Source organism: Aptenodytes forsteri, unplaced genomic scaffold (assembly GCF_000699145.1).
Source record: "Aptenodytes forsteri isolate BGI_AS27 unplaced genomic scaffold, ASM69914v1 Scaffold278, whole genome shotgun sequence".
Classification (NCBI taxonomy): Eukaryota; Metazoa; Chordata; class Aves; order Sphenisciformes; family Spheniscidae; genus Aptenodytes; species Aptenodytes forsteri.
This window is the reverse complement of record NW_008795907.1, coordinates 3,329,225-3,351,504: the sequence shown is the minus strand read 5'-3', so window position 1 is coordinate 3,351,504 and position 22,280 is coordinate 3,329,225. Positions and strand designations below refer to the sequence as shown.

At 38.9% G+C, this 22,280-nt stretch overlaps 1 protein-coding gene across 2 annotated transcripts in view; it reads right to left on the bottom strand.

Moving 5' to 3' along the window:
* Positions 1-1,434: 1,434 nt before the first annotated feature.
* Positions 1,435-22,280, bottom strand: part of WDR33 (WD repeat domain 33) — a 55,694-nt gene continuing 34,848 nt past the window's right edge. The window contains exons 8-22 of one of the 2 annotated variants that reach the window (XM_009284289.1): positions 21,261-21,415; positions 21,048-21,126; positions 20,419-20,529; positions 19,505-19,599; positions 19,277-19,285; positions 18,531-18,617; positions 18,151-18,290; positions 17,629-17,781; positions 16,245-17,294; positions 11,367-11,469; positions 10,625-11,087; positions 6,852-7,018; positions 6,629-6,721; positions 5,606-5,791; positions 1,435-2,836 (exon numbers count right to left, since the gene is read on the bottom strand). In XM_009284289.1, the coding sequence (XP_009282564.1) occupies positions 2,604-2,836; positions 5,606-5,791; positions 6,629-6,721; positions 6,852-7,018; positions 10,625-11,087; positions 11,367-11,469; positions 16,245-17,294; positions 17,629-17,781; positions 18,151-18,290; positions 18,531-18,617; positions 19,277-19,285; positions 19,505-19,599; positions 20,419-20,529; positions 21,048-21,126; positions 21,261-21,415 (3,124 nt within the window). In that variant the 3' untranslated portion in view covers positions 1,435-2,603. Of the gene's footprint in view, positions 2,837-5,605; positions 5,792-6,628; positions 6,722-6,851; positions 7,019-9,607; positions 10,525-10,624; positions 11,088-11,366; positions 11,470-16,244; positions 17,295-17,628; positions 17,782-18,150; positions 18,291-18,530; positions 18,618-19,276; positions 19,286-19,504; positions 19,600-20,418; positions 20,530-21,047; positions 21,127-21,260; positions 21,416-22,280 lie in introns of those variants that run through there. The other variant, XM_009284292.1, reaches the window with a different exon arrangement.

Below are 22,280 nucleotides of genomic sequence, written 5' to 3'. Positions count from 1 at the left end.
TGCTTTAATAAAACTATTTGTGTACCAAATGTCAGTATAGATGTTCCACTAATGGTCACTTTTTTTCCTGAAAAATGTAGATCAGAGCTATCTGAGTGGCGTTAAATTAGTTCTCTCATTTTTACAACTTCTAAGCTATAGTATATAAAATTAATTTTATCCCTAACAGCAGTATCAAATTAAACAAATCTTAGACAAGGTGGAGCTGTAAAGTAACAGGTAGAGCATAAGGATTCTACATGCAGCACTGGTAAAAGAACTTGACCTGAAGAGTACAGAAGTGTATTCCCATTAAGTAATTTTATCCATTTTCAGCAACGGTCATGGTATCACGGACTGGGAAGCTGCTTCTGTCTCTCCTGCTATGCTGTCACCTTCTAAGATTTTATACAAGAGCTAGCTCATTATGCAATTTTCTTACGACTTTTTGTGCATATTCCATGACTGTGGAATATTTCACATCTTAATTAAAAAAGCTGCCCCTTGATGAAGAATATTACTTAACACCAAGTACCATAGTGATTTAAGGTGTTAACCAACCATCAGAGGAAAAACAAGCATACTCCCTTTTGTCTAGATAGAGTGCACCTAGTAATAGGAAATCCAGCTTTCTCTAACTTGTTTTGGTAGAAGACTGTGGTTTAATTAAGGACTAAAGCTCATCCTCTAAATCACATATTCTAACTATTAGATAAAAGTCACTGTCAGCCCTTTAAAAAATTATAGGGCTTGTTATTAAAAAAAAAAAAGAGGGCAAGCTTTCCCCTTTGCTAATGATTAATCATTGGTATTTATCATTAAAACTTCAGGACAGATCCTAACTCCCAGATGTATACCAAAAGTGACCAAAGCCCTTCTTCAGATAAGAGGTAAAAAGCATTTTTTTTTCCCCTCAAAGGAGAAACTGTGTCATATCAGGTGCATCTCAGCTGTTTTCCAGTTAATTCTTTTAAGACCATTCTGTTTCTCTAGAGCCCCATGACAAGGATTTTATAGGCTGATGATCAGAGTTAATTACTATAATTTTCAAATGCCATTTTATACACTACAAATTAAAAACTAAGAAAAAAATGGTACTTGTGATTGACTAAACAGCAGTTAAGCATCTATGCTTTGATCTCTTTAAATTAGATAGGTCATCAGGACTTAAGCCAGTCTTTAGCATATTTCACTGTATGAGAAGTCAGATAAAATAGCTGCTGTGTATCACGATGTTGTTGCAGTAGCCTTGTCAGCTATAGAACTACACTGCCCTATTATCCTGAATACTATAACATGAAATTCATGGTGGGGGGAAGGGAGCCTGGTAGTGATATTTTTCATTATACGTTATATCCTATACTTTTAATGTAGGACCTTCCTGAGATCTGGCTTTAGAGTATGTACTTATGTGATAATACTAAAGCCTCAATGAAAATTTTAAGGGAGCCTTTTGATAGCCTGGTGACTGCAGATGATTAATACAAATGATTTATGGGGAAAACAGAAACTCATGGTTGGTAAGCAGCTTTATTATGCAATGTGGGAAATGGGAATAACCCCTCCTCCTCATTTCCCTCCCCTAGTAAAACTAGGAAAGAATATCCTAAAGAAAAAGATACTTAAAAAATGTTAAGATGAAAGTGATCAACTATGGAGGTTTGCACTTCAGCATTTGAATGCACCAGACTCTACTGAACACCCATATCTTTAAGCAATGCATCCTACAGCCATTGTAAAACATATGTATCCATATTAATCAAGCTGTTAAACTTCTTTCTTCCTCAGTTGCTATAAACAGATGCTGTTTTGAACAAAATATTTGATTTGCCCAGGTGAAGCGTAGAATGACAATATTTGTCATGATGTCTATTTTGCTAGCAGTCCAGGTTATAACTCACACTATGTCTATGACAACTTTTTCTAAATGGTGTTCCACGTTTTTCTCTTTCAGGATGGTAGACTAGCAAGCAGCGGTGATTTCCTGTGTTTTGGAATTTTAACGTCAACACCACTTGTAATCTGTAGACAGCTGTGGCTAAAGGTGAAAATGAAAGTTCTCTATACATGATAAGCCAAAAAACTAGGAATCAGCTATTAGTATTTTAAACGGTTGAGATTTCAGGAGGTAGTTCTGTTGCTCCATCTGATACACAAGTTTGCCTAAAGACAACCCTTTTTATAGCAATAGGTGAGTAAAGAATCAGACACTGTTGATTTTTTGTTAATTTTTGCGCAAATTACATTCTGTATTCATACAAAAACAACATAACTCTTCTGACAAACTGTACATATAGAAACAAGTTTCTGTCTGGAGGTGAACTGAAATCTGTGGAGGTGCTCCATGTCTCACAACACTTAAAAAAAATTCCAGCTCTTCACAAAACAAAGTAGGTAAAAGAAGGTGAGGAAAACAGGGGTAGAGAGGACAAAACAAAGCTAGCTACAATATTGCAGCTAGTAGCAGTTGATTGATCTAGGAAAAGACCCTTCTTAGGAACTAATGCACATTCAGTTATCCCAGTTAAGAATCCAGGTTTGTGGTGCTGCAGGGTTACTTTATCAGTCCAGAGTAGCAGTCTATTTAAATACAAAGACTGGGTGTGACCCAGTCAAAGCCTCTTCTATCGGCCTCTTCCACCACCCCTAGATGCTCCTCTTCTTGATTGGCCAGAGTTCATGTTATTTCCTCTTCCCCAATTACTTCCACTCCTTCCTCCTCGAGAAGGGTTATTGCCTCCTGCAGGACCTCCACCAAAAGCTTCATCCCTGTGGAATCCATCATGATGGTCTCCATCTAAAGAACTAGACCTCCCAGATTTTGGCGCTCTCTGTGAAGGTCCTGAATTTCCTCGTCCTAAAAATGAAGCACAATCAGTTACTGATGTTGAAGTCTAAGCCGTGCCTCTTCTCAGGCATACCATGTATTTAGCTAGTTCTTCTGTGGTATAATCACAGACCAAATGTAGTTGAGACCTGTAATTTTATGCCTCCTCCCTCTATATGATTTTTCTTACATAGATTTAGTGTTTCCATTACAGTCCAGAAGATGGACAGCAATCAAGCAATTCCTTGGGAATTAAAGGAGATTATATCTGATACAGTCAGCAATCACTTAGTAAGTTAGAACAGCGATAGTCATGGTGTCCTCAAAACTGCCAGGCATACCCGATTCTTATGCTTTAACATCACCTGTGGTTCTCTGTATATTTTTATTGCAAAATACTTTTTTCTTCCCTAAACAAAGACATTGCACTGATGGATCAGTTGAGGTTGGTGGTGAAGACAATGAGTAACATTACTGTTTTGTTTCATTTGTTGCTAGAAATAATGGAAAAATGCTCTATTTTACTACTAACCAGGAACATAAACTACATGAGCTCTTACTGCCAGGAACAGGATTTTCTACTTCTCACAGATCTTTTTAGTACTGAAAGGTAAATTAACATAAAAAAACCCAAAGTCATTAGCTAAAAATAACAAGCAGTATTTTGAAAAAAAATTAACAGTAACAGTGCTTTATGGACACATGCTACAGCTACATTAGGATATTTTTGCTCCACTTTAGCAAGAGTGATTTTTTATTGACTCTGCTTGGTTCTGTGTAAAATAGAGACCAAATTGTTCCACAGAGTTTATAATTCATGAAGTTTTAATCTTCAAATGACTTTACCAATACAACTGAAGGTGACACAGCCCACATGAAAAAGTATTGTTCATGTTTTGTTTATCAGGCTTTCTGCCACTGTTCTAAACTTACTTTGGTACATTAATGAGTCGTCTAGGCAGAAGAAGTGTGGTAGTTAGTTAACAATTGTTTTGACTTCAATAAAGAATATCATAGTTATCACAAATTATTGAAGCTGGAGAAGGAATCAGAGATTTGATAAGGTGCTGGCTAGATGAGAAACACAACATACAGTTTTGAAAGGAAAAATATTGATACAGAGGGAGTTTACGAGCAGAGTTTTATTAACATCTCTGAACAAATGATAAAACCTGTTAATACAACACTGGAAATACAGTCCACACAGAGGACGACTGGCATACAGTTAAAACTAAATGAGCTTCAGGACAACAATAAGAGAAGTAGAATGAAATTCAGTGGCATCAAAGACAAAGCTGTGCAGTAGAGGTCTAACAATAAAAAATTCAACTATAGGCTGGCAGCTTAGCATTTGGAAGCAACTGAGAAGGATCTCTGTTGCTGATCACTACCTAACAGTGGGTAGTCAATATGAGGACATTAAAAAAAGACAACGGCAATCCTAAGATTTATAAGAAGAAAAAGGATCAAGAACTGGTGCAAGGCTAATAGGATGATTGTGGCATACACCGTAATAGGCTCTGAACCAGCTACTAAATCCAAAAGAATGTATTTTGTAGGTTACAGTAGCTAGTTGCATGACAGTGCCATGTGACTGTTTAGTAAAGAGGGAAATAGACATCAGGAGCTATTAGGAAAGAATGGAGAAAACAGAACAAAACCAAGTGAACTGTAGAAATCCATGGTTAAACCACATCTTAAATAGTGTGTGCAATTCCTAGTTACCCCATTTAATTTACAAAAGGATAAATTAAAACTGAAAATAGCATATACAGAGTAATAAGGATAGTAAAAGATGCAGAACAACTTCCCAGAGAGAACAACTAAACAGATCAGAGCTCTGACTTGGAGAAAATCTAGTTCAGGTTGGAAACGGTAGTTCAATGCAATCAGAGATGGCATTCAGAAATAATAGGGATGAACTTTCAACTGTTCCAATTAAAACACAAGACATCATCAAATGAAATTAGTGAATGATAGGCTTAAAACAAGAGAACAACATTTTCCTTCCTTCCTTTTGCTTTTTAAAGCATAGTCTACTGCAATTAAGTTTTAGAGCTCTGTCCATGAATGCTGTGGATTTCAAAAGTTTGTGAGATTCTTAAAGCAATTTGAGAAGCACACAAAAGGTAACTGTCAAAAGCCGTTAAATATAAAAATAATATTTCAGTAAGTCACTGAACTACAGATCTTCATAGGTTTAGAGAGCATTTCAGGGACATACCACTACAGACTTAGAGTGTTCTTAACACTCTTTCCTCAGTACCTGATACTGGCTATTGTTGAAGACAAGCTGCTGAGCTTTATGGACTTCTTGTCTGATCATGGATGGCCAAGCTTACACTCTTACAAGTAGAGAACTCATAAGGAAAGACTTAAAAAAGGTCAGGGTTCATTGAGTCAAACAGAATGAAGGCTGAGACAGGAGAGATTTGAGTTGAAGGTTGCTAGCACAAGCATGAATATTAACAACTAACTATTCTGAAAATTAGAGGGAAAAAAGCTCTTAACAAGAGTTTTCCAACTGGAGTAACAGGGAGCCAAAAACTAACTGCTTTTGAACAGGGCAATAAAGAAGAGGATTATATGATGCTGAAGAGAAGATTCGGATTTGATGTCCCAGAAAATCCCTCTGTTCTTATGCTCCTGTAAGATTGGTCTTCAGCTTCACAGCTGGTAAGATCAAATATTTACCAGTTCAGCTTTATCCCCTCTGAACAGATAAGGAATTCTGGATAAGCCTACTGTTGAAAAATGTGCCATTGTTACGTAAGGTTTTCAATACAAGGGGCTTTTTACCTTTGCCCCTCTCCTCTGGAGGTCCACCTGGAGCATCCATTTCTCTGTGGTCAGAGGTCCCTGGTCCATCATGCCAGGGACGTTTACGTGGTGGCAATGAGGCCATGTCCATGCCCTGGAGCGAAGAAGAACGTTCTCTGTTAGCTGGAGAATGCCCGTCATGAGGAGGGTGATCTGGACGAGGACCTGAACATGAAGAGAAAAAACAGGATAATAAGTAGTGTTCATCTGATCATTATTCCTAATTTTTGGAGGCAGTCACATAAATTTACACACTTTCCATACTATTTGGCACACAATTTTAAGTTAAAATTACATAAAGCTTCCCCCCCATCTCAATAGGCAAACAAGCAAACAGATGAATAAGTTGTAAGAAAGCTAAAGGTAAAACAGGTTTAAAAGATGATGGGAAAGAAAGAAGTGACAGATCTGAAGTGTTCTTTTCGGTATAAGATATTTTCATATATTTTACAGACAATCACATCTTCATTTATTCATGTGTCATTTGTGCTCATTTTTTCCATGACATTCTAAAACTCAGTTTTGCCCCATATGGGGTTGCATTAGTAACACAAATGCAAATACCAATAAGCTGTCAGACACTGCAGCTGAAAACATTATTTTTGCAAACAACAGAGAAGATGCCATCCAAGAGAAAGGTTACTATTGGCATTAATATACATCTCAGAAAAATCCCATGAGATATGCTTCAGTCATCCACAGGTGACAACAGGCAGTTCTGGGCTGTACAAGAATTCAATTTAAAATCAAGACTTTGAGGCCACAATCATTTTTGTTCAGTGAGACATTTGCATTTAGAGCCAGTTAAATTCTGTATAGTTAATTTTTTCCTAAATTTAGAAGTCAAAAGAACTATGTTTTGCTTTTCTTGTGGTAAAAGACTGGTAATGAGCATATGAGGTACAGGAAGAAGAGGTGATTTTTTTAAAAAATTTTTTTGTAAATGGTTATATTGTAGAAGTCTAGTCTATTATCTAAAACAAACCTCACCAAATTTTTTACCTGGTTCTCTGTTTCCATCCCAGGATTCTGGTTTCCGCCCTCCTTCAAAGCGTGGAAATTCATCTGGAGTAGGAAGTAAACCCTTCCGGCCTCCTGAGCAGTAAGAGATGCAGGGGACAGGAGTGAGAAGAGACATTGTATTCATGAAAATACTGTAATTTGCCCAAGAATTGTCTTTGCTTCCTTATCCTTGCATTTCAGTGTTGAAGAATGTTCCCCTCACCTCTAAGAGCACCACGACCTCGCCCCCGAACACCATGGTCCCTTCCTCTTGAGTTTTCATCTGGAGAGTCAAAAGTGTCATCTGGCCCAAAATCTTCAGGGCCAGGAAAGCCATCTCTCCCCCTGGGTCCCCGGCCCTCATGTCTCGAGGGTCCTCCTCTTCTGAAGCTACAAGAAAGAACACGGTACAAATGTGGTTTTTAGGCAGAATTTAGATTGATAAACTTGAGTCAGCTTCAGTTTAATAATCAACTAATTTCTGAACTGTTTTACTTAATACTATAGCACATACAGTTACTAGAATAGGATATGTAGGTGGAAGAGTGCTCATTTTCTGCCTTTTGAGCACTTTGTTTATTAATTTTTATAGTTTTCCTTCATATTTCCTTCTGTTGATAGTGTTGGTTTTTCATACAAGAAAAATAGTCAAATATACTGCATTCATTTAATGAAAACGGGGAAAAAAAAAAAATCAGTGAGTGATGATAAATATAAGGTAAGGTAAGGAAAAGTATAAGTGAATTTCCCTTAACTGTGGTGGTCTTACTTTCCCCTTCCCTTTTTTTCCTTCCATTTTAGTGATAAACCGAAAAAATACAAGCAATGAGAATCATGGCTATAACAAAACATTCCAGCATCTCATTCCTATTGATTTGGGATTCTTTTGCTAGAACATTCTCTTTTTCATTCCATTCTTCTAAGTTTACAATTTTAGCAAACGAATCTAGACTGCACTTGGCTCTGTAGGGAGGATGATTGCTGAACAGCATGCACAGTGGCATTCTACAACCTGAAGAGCAGTTTATCCAACTGCAATAAGGAATAATTTTTTTTTCAAAATGTAGTTATGACACTAAAGTTGCTAATTTCCTTCTAGTAAGTACCATGGCATCTTCAGTAATTTGGTGTGATTGGGTTCTGCATCTCATCTTAAATGAGTGTAGCTCCTCCAGTATCACACTGGGGTTTTAACAGATCTTCAGAGAGAAGAATGGTTCTTAATGAACTGTCAGTGCCATTTCAGGTAAGCCTATAGATGGCTGCGTGAATACTAGCAGTTTTGTTTTTTACATTATCAGTTTAAACACTTGGAGTGCTTTTAAAAGTGCATACATGGTCTGTGTATTACTGCAACTCCAAAAGTGCGCACTAGCACCGGTTGTTACGATTGTCTCAGTTTACAGCCCAGTTTCTGTGCAAGCACAGGTGAGATGTTTAGGTGGTGCAGGCACACTGGTTCAGGAGTCCTCTGTGCGACCCCACACTGCTCCTGCCCGCCCCTCAGTGACAGCTCAGATAATGCAGAGCACTCTTTGCCCATTCACACTGATGCCCCCACCTCCCCTCTCTTCCCAGTTCCGCACTTGCCAAACCGTAACCACCGTAATGCTCAGATGGTGTTGGCTTTGTGCAACATCCCCTTCCCCAGCTCATTAACGACACAGTGCATCCTATTACAAGCAAAACTTTAGATACTTTTATTTAGAATTTTAACAACATTAACCTTTTAATTACAAATTTAAATATTTTAACAGTAGTCATAACACAATACAATATTTTTTAACTTTTACATTTTTTTTTTTATTTAAAAACAATAGGTCTGTCTCCACCTCCCAGAAAACAAACACAATACAGAGAGGAGGCTGCTGTGCCTGTATAGGTACAACAGTGGATGGAGGGAGTGCTGTGTATGGACAATGAACCATTTTACATTAACCTGGATGATTTGGGAAAACAAACTGAACAGTTTCAGGTACAAATGGTTCAAATAACCACATAGCAATATTGTTTAGCCTTGAAACAGCACGGTCCTCTAGATGTTCTTTAGAGGGCCTCCCATTTTAATACTGACATGGTGTGATTCTGCTTAGCTTGTAAATTACCAAGACTTGCAACATGAGGTCCTATGGCTAGCAGGAATAGGGCCTTTCCTTTTGTTTCCAGGCAATGTTACGGACACAGTTTAGTTTTGAAATCTATAATACCTATGCCTGACATAGCCACAGCTCCTAATATTGTGGTATGTATATCCTTTTTCACTTTTTCGTATCAGTCACATCTAAAACCCTGCCTTGCATAGGGCTCAGTTCCTGTTTGACTGCTCTCAGATCTTCTTCCTTGAGGCCTAGGACCTTAATACACAGAACTACACACTGTGCAGATTAGCAGGCAGGAAGAGGCAGGTCTCTGCAGTAGAAGCATCATGTTGATATGCACAGGTAGAGTAAGAACAGGACAGGGATGAAAAGGACGGGAAATTAGAGAGAAACACACTTACACACACTTCCCTCTCATGCTTGATCAAACCGGTTACAATCTAAACTCCAAACCAAGTCAGCTAAACAAGTGGTTGGGATTCTTAAGTTCACCTCAGCATCTGCAGTAAATGGCACCTAGTTCACCTTCATTCAAAGGAATTAATTAAGTTTCCAAGCACAATAAGTCTTTTATACCCCTGTGCTGATTCCTTTTAAACCAAACTCTCTATACAAACACTTGTACTCTGACAAATAGACTCTTAGTTCAGAAGTCAGATCTACAGGTCACAAGGTTCTTGGACTCTCTTCCTGAAACCTTTTTAAAAATCGGGATCATAATAAAATATTTTCCAGTCCCTAAGGATTTCCAGTATAAGATTTGAAAATCTCTACTGAGCTTCTAAAAGTGTCGTCTGCTGTGTCTTAAAATTCTATAATGCAGACCATTCATCTTGGATTCTCTCTATTTTGACTTTTTAAAAATGGCTTTAATTGTTACCTTCTTTTAGTTACTGTTCATTTCTTTTCATACTCCACACAAAAGGAAGGTACATCTTTACAGAGCTAGGTAGAAAATAGCTAAAAGAAGAGCTGTATAGATGCAAAGTAAAAGGAATGTAAGAAAATGATTAAAAAGGCAACTAAAACACACAAAATTCACATTATGTGGAGACCACAATATATTTGTACAAGTACACGTTCTTATACATATAGATTTGGTGGTCAGTGAGAGGCTTAGACCTTGGAGGCCAAATTTATCTCGGTCAAACCAGCATAAATCTGGAGCAATTTCAATGACAGTTAATCTTGCTGACTTAGCGTAATTCCTCCATATTCACATTGGTAACTAGAAGCAAATTCATCCCTTTGTGATTTATTTGAAAATTGTGAGCAATGACATGGACATTGCTGAAAATTAGATTATTTTTGAGTTCTTCGCTCAGCATTAAGAAATAAGTCAGAAAGAGAAATAAAATTTCTACAAGCAAAACCATGAGAAAGTAGTCTCAACAGTCCAACAGATGCTGTAGCTCTGCCCCTTATATTTGATAGTAGGATCACTGTTCCTGCTCCTTACAAGTATATTACATCTCATTCTACAGTCTCTACAGTCATGCTGAAGTTTGTGACTGGAGACAAAGTCTCAAAATCCACTTCTAGTGTTCAAAAGTTTGTCACTTTAACCTTCAAGTTTCCTCTCAATTTTCATCAAAACGGTCTCAAATCTTCATCCTGTGTCACTGGATCTTCTCTACAAATTTCCTCCCTTCTCTTTACTTACTGTTTAAAGACACGGAAGCTGCTGTGTACAATGACCATTTTTCAAGTTTTCTTCTATTACTGAGTGATTTTTATGGACTCTATACTCAGGTATATTAGAGTTTTCATTTCCTTATTGGTTTCCAGTTTATAAATCTGAAACAGATAGACTCCTTAATGAAAAGGAAACCAGGAAAAAAAAGAGTTCCCTCCATTTACCCTTTAACCCAAAAAAGATGAGTAGATTTATTCTTACCTCTCATCTCGTCTTCCTCGGAACCGTGCATCCTCAGGATCCCGTGGATATCTATCATCTGAAGGTCTCCGTCCTTCCCAAGCACCAGGAGGCCCACGGTTTGAACCCCCTCCTTCAAATTCCCTGTGATCAGGAGGAAAGGGAGGCCCAGGTCCACCTCGTCTCCATTTTTCATCTTGCAATGGTGGGCCTCCTCTCCCCTCAAATTCCCGTAATCGATGGCCAAATCTCTTATCTGGATGGAAGTCGTCACGGAAGTCATCTGGTCGATCAAAGTCATCATGGAAATCTGGGTGAGGTCCTCGTCTATCTGGCATGCCCCTGCTGTCTCTACCATCACCCCACTCCTGGCCACCTCGAAACAACCCTCTCTCAGGCCCATGATCAGGACCACCACTGTTCTGGTCGTGCCTTCTATCTGAGAGAGGGCCCATGTGATGGTTTGGTGGACCACGGGAGTCACCTTGAGGGAAAAAATCATAGCAGATTTCTTTAACGTTTTCTGAAAACGCTCTAGGATGCTCTAGTTCGTACAGTTCTACAAAGCATACACCATACATTTCACATTAAATAATTTCTTGGGGAAAACTTTTCCTCTATATTCCAGCCCAAGTCTACGGAAGCTTTCCTCTCAGCCAAGGCCCTGTGCTCTGCTGTAGCCTTTTCTGTCTAGAGGCAATGCACTAGAACAGCCTCTTTTAGGAGAATTACTCACAGAAGAATGGACAACATATTTATTTACCTTTATTAAGACCAGGTCCTTGGTTGTGAGGGCCAAGACGACCTTGTCCTCCCTGCTGCCCCAGTCCCGGTATCAGTGGTGGAGGACCTGGGTTCTGTCCGTCCTATGAGCATATAATAAGAAAAGCCATGTGAATTGCCATGCATGAGTATTTTTGCTTTTAAGTATTTTGTAAGGGGGCAAAACAATTTTCTTTACATAAAGACTGCATCTTCACAGGTCTTACAATAGAAACAGCTGATTTTCCAATGGTTTCAGCCCAATTTTTCAGACATTCACATCAGTAATGCTTTTCAGTCACTGTCTGAGAAACACATAATTTTATAGGAAACTTAGCATTTCAAGGACTAATATTTTACCCGTAACAACCAAAGATGATAAAGCTCATATTCTAGCTGCCTGTTAGAGAAGATGAGGAAACTGTGTATATTTGTTTGAAAAATACCAGGTACTGATTTATATGCAGTTAAAGAGCTGCATAGACCAAAGACTTCCTTTGGAAATGAACAAAAAAAATGAAACAAGGAAAAAATTAAAATATCACGAATGTCAGGACGGGGGGGCAACAACAGGGTCATAAGAGAACCTCTCCTATAAACCTTTGTAAACTGTTAACATGGAAATACCTGAATTTCATTTTTAATATGCCAGCAAAGTTTGTTTTTCTTAATTCTAATTCTAGGATCAAAAGAAAGTACTAATATTTGGCTAAGCACCAAGAGACAAGTTGTTAATGGGTTATTAAGCAATGACAGGGTTAAAGGCAGAAGCTGCAGTCACCTGCTTTTCTCAAGCAGAAACAGTAGAGTGAGCAGAAGTTTAAGTTAATGTGATCCCAAAGGAAAAAATAAAGTATATGTAAGTCTTCTGTTATTTTCTCTCTTTTTTGTGAATTTTAAAGGATAAAATAATGTTCTTTAAATTCAGCTACTGTCATAGACGGTACCATGTTCACGCTGGACCCACTATGATAACATTGGTTGGGAAACAATGTAGTTGAACTGTCCAATTCTGCCTTTAAACAGCAAAGGCCAGACAAAACGTCATGATTTGGGGATTGTACTTGACTGGAAGTAAAAGGGGGCTCGTACATAATTTACACTGTAGCAATGAGATCCAACAATAGAAGTGTATCACTGTGAACAAGACAGAGTTGAAACTTGCAAGATTGCTATAAAAACCTTTTTATGTTGACATCACCAAAAAAAAAATCCTGCCAAAACCCATACCAGAAAACCCTAACCACATAATATTTTTTTCCTAGACATGTCTAATATGCAAGATTTAGACTTGGCCTTCATATTGGCTTGTAAAAAATCCTCCAGACTGCAGGTAGTTTGTAAATACTTGAAAACCTATACTCCATCACTATCATTGTACTCATAATTACACTGCTTAATCTCTCCATGAATCAAAGTAAAATAATTTTCATGCTCTAGATTTTTCTTTTTTTTTTTTTTCTGGTTGCAGGGAAGCGATAAGTTCATTTGTGTATTTTTCCCATAGTATCTTGAAATACTGGTTTTAAATTAAACATACTCAACTGCAATATAGGTGATAAACACAAAAAAGCACACAAATATATACTACAATCATCACATTTGCATCGAGTAATTTTGTAAGGACTTTGGAAAAAAAAGCAAAATAAAAGGCCTGGTCCAATGCCTATTAAAAAAAACAAGAAATACTTTCCTCGTGACTGAATGTTGACTTGAGTCCAGGACAAGTAAATTCCCTGACTAGGTAAGATCCAGCTATCACAGTGCTTCTGCCATTCTTGACCAACACCTTGCTGGAGCTCCATGATTACTCATATATTTAGCATATGCTTACTTAAAATAAACTTTACTGAACTTCTTAAATTTATGCCACTAGTGTTTAATCAAAGCAGCAGTTTTTAGCACTCACTAAATGAGTTTCCTTAGCGTTTAGCAAAAACCTCTACTCCCAACAAATCATGCTTTGACAAGATTGGAAGACAGAGCCGTAACACTGCATTTTCACATGCCTTTCATTTCAAAATACATTCCGGTCCCCAAACTGGGCTCCAAACTGAAAAACAAATATGTACAACTCAGAAGGAGATACCGTGCTAAAAGCTGTAAATGGCCTTGCGTACCCTGCACCTCGAGGTGGGTATGTCTGGAGCACCTCACACCACCTCCACCGTCAGCTCAAGGATTCCCTAACGTGGGCTGAGGTTCTGCACAAGTCAGATAAGCTGGTGCAGCAGAACACAACTGCTCCGCATTACCAGCGTATCTGCCCTAGATATGCAAATGGCACAGCCACTGTATGATAGCCATCTCTATTAATTAAAACTATGCACTAAAAGGGGGAAAGAATTCTTTGTATTCACCCGTAAGAAATATTTGCATTTCTTCTAAAATACTGCACAAGCTCCTGAAGTTTGTGTCTATGTGGACAAGAGACTTATCCCAAAGCATTCATACCTCACTCAACCAGTAAGCGAGATGAAATTCTGCATATCTATCTAAAAGAAATGTGACAAGATGAATTCTAAATTAGCAATAGCAAAAGAGCTCCGAAGTACTACTGCTAACTTGGGAATATTCTGTTTATCCATCTGCATTTTAATACCAATATGCCTATGTCCAGAATAAGATTTTGACAATCCTATCTCAGGCAATTTCCTTCTCTATTCCGTTTCACATTTGCAGAAGGTAGCAGATCTCACGTTCAGGAAGAGATGTACATCTCGCCCACACACTCTGCGGTAAACCTCTGCTTTCCAATGTATAGCAGATGCAGGTAATAGTGATATCTTACATGGAGATCAACCTTTACAAACATGTATAAATGTTCAGTATTAATGTCACAAGCCCTTGATAAAGCAGATACATATTCATACACTCCTGCTACTGAAAAGGAAGGTAAGTGTTTTGTACAAGTTTACAGAAGATAAATGTCAAATTCAGAACAAAAGCTAAAGCCTATTGTTTAAAAAAATCACAGATAGGGCCTTTTTAAATAGGAACTACTATTATATTCATATTAAAGAAGCAAACTGGAGCAAAAACTGACATTACAAATTTTAAAATCTGTTCATTTTTAAAAGACATTACCATACTAATGTAATACTTTCCTTCCTGCACAAGGAAGGAAAAATGGTCAAAAATACCTTGCTTTGTCTTTTTTTAATATCTGTAAAAGACTTCAAGATAGCAGTATTCATTGAAAATAATTTTTGACAGCCACCTGTCAAAAGCAACTTACTGAATTCTGACCAGAGTGTTAACAGCAGGGTCAGACAGGGACAGCTCTACACATATATGTAAACATACACAAGCTTTTATACACACACAAGCTTGGTAATTATTCTCAAAGCAGAAAAGTTAGTCTCTTTGGGATAGCAATAAAAACCACTATGCTAGTTTAAGTTGGATAGCTGTGGAACCAACTCTCGTTCACTTAACTTTGATGCTTTTGAAATCTCAGCAATAGTGTCACATTAACAGAATTCTGGAGGGAATTACTGCTGATTTGTAAGGAAAAAATATTCAAATAAAACCACAACTTGTAGGGTACTCTGCCTCAATCTGAAATGGAATCACCGAGCTAAAGCTCATTTCAATATGTCACCACCCATTGTGACCGGTACTGGACTACACATTAAGGACTATATGCATACCTGTCTAAAGCTTTAACTAGAAACTATTGAGTGCAAGTCTAAAAGAGTTAATTCTGTTTAAAAAACCCCAGACATTTTTTTAAAATTGAGTAAGTAGAATTTCTTTCCAAACATGCCCTTCAAAATTCACCCTAAAGCTGAAAACAATCAAGAGAAATTTTAAGTACAGAATCAGTGCCATACAAATAGGACTTGTAAGAGCTAATAAATACAGACCGCTCTGCATTATCTGTGGTAGATCAGAAGACGGAATAAGCCTGTTACGAAAGATGCTGAAGACGGCAGAGCAGGTTGCACCTGGTACTGAACCAGGCTTAATCAAAACCTGACTTGATTCCTGCAGAATTAATTGGTGTGTCTACAAGTGACACTCTCCAGTATTCCAGGTCAGCTAAGTGCAAGTATATTGCTGAACTCGTGAACCCTCCTGGAGCTGAGTGCCAAGGCAGCACAGCACGGGGACATCCAATTGGCAGCGCAGCAGTCAGCACACATCCAGGCCATGCTCAGCAGTTCCAGCTCAGTGCTCATCCTACCAGACCTGGGCTAGTCCTACACAAACCTGTGATACCTGTGCTCCCTCTCATGCTTCTCGGCAAATGGTGCAGTAATGAGTTAATGGTGTACAGTGCCCATTTCTTAACTTGTGCTCCAGAAAGTACAAACGTGGCTAAACGATTTCTATACCAAGGTAGGAAGCAGGATAGCTGTGTTCCTGTGTGCTTAGTTTGAACTGGTAAGTTCAACCAGACCTAGGCTGATTCCAGGTGTATCAGCATCTATGGTAAATTCATCCCATAGTTCGGATTAACTACTCTGGGACAACTGAGAGTTCGCAGTAACTTGCTTTAATTAATACATATGGGTCGTCTTATGTTCAGTTTGCTTAAATTCAACCCTTATTAGTGCTTACCTACTCCCCAGGAAATTCCCCATTTAAGACAGCTCAGTGTCTTTAAATTAAAAAACCTGGAGTTTCTCTTAAGGTTACATATTTTCATAGCAGACTGATTTCTGTACCAGTATTTCCAATAATCCCTTTTCTACAATTATCTCTGCTGTTTCCAAACTACATAGCTCTTTTCATTATCATTTAAGCTTTCTTGAGGCCTCAGTCTTGCAAGTATACCAAACCTCCAGCCTCTCAGCTCTTGCTTTGCATTTCTACCGCGTGATGTTATCATTCCTACATTCTTAACACTCTTGTTATACAGACCAACACATACCTGATTAAATGGGGGACGAGGCCCATCACCCAACAGAGGTGTTTTCTGCTGCTGGAAAGGCAGAGGGCCCTGGGAAGCGTGCGGCCCCCTTGAAGGGTTCGGTTGTCCCTGAGGTCCTTGCATGTTTCCTTGAGGCCCTACTAAAGAGCCTTGTGGAGGTCCCTGCTGGCCTTGTGGACCTGGTGGCCCACGCAATTCTTGTGGCGGTCCTAACATTGTACCTTGAGGCGGGGGTCCCTGGAGGCCCCTCATCTCCTGGGGACCATGTCCTAGTAAACCACTTTGCATATGAGGACCTCTCATTTCTTGCGGATGACCCATCATCATCCCTTGTGGAGTAGGTCCCTGGTTATCTCTGGGTCCTGGTGGACCCTGCATCCCTCTTGGATTAAGTCCCATCAAAGGCCCTTGAGATATAGGGCCCTGCATCCCTTGAGATCCTGGAGCTCCTTGCATGCCGTGAGGAAGAGGTCCTTGCATTCCTCGGGGACCAGGTGGCCCTTGCATTCCTTGACCACCAGGGGGACCTTGAGGACCCAAGTGACCTTGTGGGCCAGGCGGACCCTGCGGTCCTAAATGAGTCTGAGACCCAGGTAGACCCTGCGGTCCTAAGTGGCCTTGTGGGCCAGCATTACCCTGTGGACCTGGAGGCCCCATTGGCCCATGAGGGCCAGGATGTCTCTGCATTCCTTGATGTCCATGTAAATCCTGAGGCCGTGGCATCCCTTGTGGAGGCCCTTGGGGGCCTGGAGGTCCTTGTGGTCCCATGAACCCTTGTGGACCTGCAGCTCCTTGGTGTAATGGAGGACCTTGAGGTCCCATTTGTCCTTGGGGTCCCGGAGGTCTGAACTGTCCTTGTGGACCAGGAGGTCCCATCTGAGGCATATTCATTGGCATCTGCTGAGGTGGAAGGGGCTGCTGAAATCCTTGAGGCATCTGTGACATTGGGCCTTGCCCTGGAAAAGGCTGGGGTCCGTGAAGAGAGCCTCCGGGAGGTGGTGGCTGCACTTGCTCAGCTTGTTTTTGTGCAAGTCTCTCAATCTTCAATTGCTGTCCGAAAAAAGAGACCCAGAAAATCAACTAAAAATCAGAAGCAATAATCTCATTTCTCAGGAGTTTAAAAAGATTTAGTGCTTTTCTCTTAACTAACAGAAATACAGCTAAAGAGATCCATAGGTCAGTATTAGTTAACTGAAATGTGGGGGCCTCACTGAAGGTTTCATAACATCATGCATTAAGTCCAATATCCTGTTCAATTAGACTTTTTTTTTAAAACGGTGAAAACAGTACTGCAAAAGCAAGCTACACATTTTAGTGTTGAGGTCCAAATACATCACACAGAGCACTAAAACAAATTTGCTAATAACTGTCTTTACATACATACCTCCAAGAGTTGTGGGTTTGTGTACTGAAGTGCTGCCATTTCCTGTTCAATCTCTGCCTGTGTCTTCTTTTTCTCCTCCAGCTTAATATCTTCTTTTCTATCATTCAGTGGCTCAGGTGGGGGAGGCAAAGGAACTTTATTCTGCATCCATGCCTATAAAGAATAGTAAACACAAGATGAATTCTGTGGAACAACATGTATGCAATATATTGCTGCATTGGGAAAGGATATGCTGGAACGCTGCGTAGTATGGATATTCAGAAGCTAAAAACAACGCTGAATAAAACTTCCATACCTTATAACATCCTATTTTCCAGGTACAGTTACAAGATATAAGGGATTTAACCAAATATTTTATGCTTAAATAGTAATTAAACTAACTACTGTTGTAAATTATTTTGCACTGGGTGTTGATATGAAAGAGCTGATACTGGAAATCCAAAACATTTCAACAGCCACACACTTTTTGAAGTTGGGAAAACAACAAGCTGTTCTCCTGTTCACTGTATATCAGGTACTTACCTGCTGAAACTGTGCTGGTATTGGTTTTGCATAGGGCACTTTTTTCTGTGGCACCTTCTTTTGGTCCTTTTGCATTACTTCCTCCATTCCCCAATCCAGTCCTGGGATTGTCATTTCAATATCATTCGAATCATCTTTCCCTTTAGCACCAGGGAGACAAACAGTCAGAGCAATGCAGGTTTACAGAGAAATTCTGTTACTCTCTTTACAACTTATTCAGCAAAAGAGACCAAGAGGTTCCTTCTTTACATGGGAAATACACACAATACAGAACTTCAGAAAAAAGCGTCTGTGCTACCAAAATACATGAAAGGAATGAAAGAGAAGTCACACAGTATCTGGATGGCTCAGGAAAATGCTTCCCCATAGCTACTACTCACCCATCTGCTCTTGCTCCATGGCTATTTTCAATTGTTCAGGTATTCCCATCCCAGGAATAACTGCTAGGCTGTTGGGTTCCAGATCATCTAGAGAAAAACAATAAACATTTATACTTGGAACATTTTTCTTTACAGTATCATTTTATCCCTTTGCATTCTCACATGCTTTTACCATTGGTATCATTACATATTTCACAACTGGTGGGTCACTTTTTAATTCCATACATGAATTACAGGATATTAAAAGAACTGCAAATTCAGATTCATAAATACACACCAAAAGGTCAGAAACTATGTCCTTTTAGGAAAGTTACATTTAGGGTAGAAGCTCAGAAAAGAAAATAATAACCCATACCCATTCCCATTTTTGTTATAACAAATCTATATATTTTAAAACTTAAATTAGATTCAAGTGTTGCATTTTAATTAACATTCCCAAACACAAAAGAGCAAATAATCAAAAATCTGAAGAAACAGATGGAACCCCAGAGATGAAAAGGTTGCTGAGGCATGCCATAGAGCTGGGCAACCCTGAGCAGCCTAAAATTACCAACATAAATCCTTAAGAGGGGGGTAAAGTTTTAAGATTTTAGTCAAATTCAATAATTTGAAAGATTTTCCTGCTGTAGTTCAGGACTGTGGGAAGTCTTGAAGTCACATGAATTTTTCAGGAAGAAAGGTAAACTGGAGATATTGCCAGAGGGAGAGCCAAACCTCCTTCCTGTGATTGACAGAGCAGGTCTTACCTCCCGGAGCTGTGGAAACAAAAGAAAACTCATTGTTGGAATGGTAGTTGCTGGTAACGTGGATAGTAAAATCATCCTCGTAAAAAAATATCTTTGTCTAGGTAGTCACCAATGCTATAATACTGTTTCACCATCTTAGCCAGAAGCTGCGCTCTAGTTTCAGCTAATGACCTAGACTTGTTCCTGACCCCAACCCTCTTTCTTCCGTATTGAGGGAAATTGCCTTACCATATTCCACACCATCCTCTGACATCCCAGGCAGCAGATTCAAGTTGTAACGATCTCGCATTTTATCTCCAGGTCGATTTCTAGTCCAAAACTTGCTGTCAAAAGGAAGTTATATGATCTCAATAAAGGGTCAAGAGTATTAACTACTTTTAATCTAATTAGTTCTTTAATTTTTAGCATGTTCTCTTGATTACGTAAGGATTCAACTCTTACTGAATCAAGTTCAGTGCTAGATCTGAACATTAGGTGTGAGGTTCAAACCAAAAATTAAAACACCAACAATTATCATATTGAATTATATAGTTACAATTCAGAAGATACTTCAAGTGTAAGGGGTGTAAGTACAAAGCATCAACATCAGATCCTGAACACAGATATATTTCTAGTCCATTCCAAAAACTTCTCGCTCAATTCAAATATATTCTTCACATACAACTAAAATGTGTCAATACACACATCCACACACAAAAATTTACTCCATTTATAAAATGTTCCATGTTAACAGCATGTTCAACCTAAAAGCACATACTATATGCCTCCAAACATGTTTGCAATGTGAAAAGACAGACATGACCAGCAGATGATCTGCGGGAAAAAATGCTGTAGAGATAAGAATATTTCTTCAGCAAGAAACTACAGCAATTCTTTTATAAAAATTCCTTCAGGAGATTTCAAAGCTCACACAAACCCAAAATCCTAGTATTTTTTAAGGCTTCCTTAGATGAAGGACAAGAAGTTAGACTCTACCTTTTGATGTAAAATGTCAGTGCTTTCCCATTTAGATAAGTTTGTCTCTCTGCTTTGCCCATTGGTTATGTATCAGAATCATCCCAATGTATTCTTTGTTCACTGATGCCAGGCACCTTTCTAGTTTCTAAGTTATTTAGATCTTTTCTTTAAATAGTTGAAAATACCTGGTGTGATCATTTGAGCCTGAACAGAGAATGTGTCCAAGGGGATGCCACGCCAGACTCCAGATCATTCCCTCATGGGCCATTTCCATTCCACCAACCTCCTTCTCAACCCTGATGCATCAAAAAAAAAAAATCAGTCATCACACAGGTGAATATTTGCTACAGATACAATACAAAACTTTTGCTATTCAGTTGTTCCTCTTCCTCTATCCCATATTTTGCTAAAAACTTAAGCCTCTGTAATTTTTCTATTGGGTGAACTGATCGTTTCCAGTTGTTCTTAATAGGGAATTCAGTAATGTAGGGATTTTTAACTGTACATTTAGAAACAAAATAATTACAACATTTCAGAACAAGCTCTAAGAAACTAGGAGTTTCAACCATTCATCACCCTCTCAACAAAAGACTGTCTTCTGTGCAAGCAACTGTATGCTTTAATATACATTTGCACAGGAAAACTTCTTCATAAATGAAGCATATTCACAAACTTCCTCAGGTATAGAGAAAAACTATACCATAAACATGCATGTTAAATACAGATTCAAAGGTGAAAAGTATATTTTATGTTTAGCATAATAGCTTGCATATCTGACCAACATCTTTCCAATGTGCTGATGAAAATGCCATACCCAACATGCCAGAACAACAGAGAGCCATCAGATCCTCCACTGGCAAACAGCCCTTCATGAACAGGATGCCAGGCCACAGCTGAAATACAAAGTAAGCCACAATCAGAAAGTATAACGCTAGGATTTCTAATGAATGGAAATCAGGATCTCAAAAACTTTAATTTTTAATCAAAACTTATTAATAAAAATCCACATAATATAACAAATTCTGACCTGTGGCCTCCTTCTTATGACCCCTGAAGACCTGAAGTTCTTCTTTCAGATTACGAATGTCGAAGAGCTTACAGAGATGGTCACGAGAAGCTGTTAGCAGCCAGTTGCCATTCAGATTCAGTTTCACCTCCATCACTGTGTTTTTATGAGCGTGTCTGCAAGCAGAGAAAGACAGACTGTTTGTCCAGATACTGATTTCTCAGACACAAATAAAAACATGATAGTTTACCAGTCCCAAATATTCAGGTCAATAATAAAGTAGTTCAGGCTACTAAACCAGAATACTGTGGCTTTCTGAGCAAAGGCCCTATGCCTTAATCCTGTTCTTTTGTACTTCAGAGTAACTGGTAGTGCTCATTGAGACAGTATTCAGTTACTGTGCATGTTTCTATTCTCGTCCTGGTTTCGTCTGGGATAGAGTTAATTTCCTTCCTAGTAGCTGGTACAGTGCTGTGTTTTGGATTTAGGACAGAACAAAGTTGATAACGCACCGATGTTTTAGTTGTTGCTAGGTAATGCTTACACTAGTCAAGGACTTTTCAGTTTCCCATGCTCTACCGACCGAGAAGGCTGCAGGTGCACAAGAAGCTGGGAGAGGGCACAGCCAAACTGGCCAAAGAAACATTCCATACCATGTGACGTCATGCTCAGTACATAAACTGGGGAAAGCTGGCCAGGGGGGCCGCTGCTCGGGGACTGGCTGGGCATCGGTCAGTGGGTGGTGAGCAATTGCATTGTGCATCCCTTGCTTTGTGTATTATTATTACATTATTATTACATTATTATTATTTTATTTCAATTATTAAACTGTTTTTATCTCAACCCATTTTTTATCTCAAATCTCAACCCACGAGTTTTTCTCACTTGTGCTCTTCCAATTCTCTCTCCCCGGGGGGGGCAGCACGGGGAGGAGTGAGCAAGCAGCGTGGTGCTCATCAGTTGCCGACTGAGGTTAAATCACAACACCTCTTAGAGTACTCCCCCGAAAGCAATACTGAAGGAGAAATATTTCATACATTA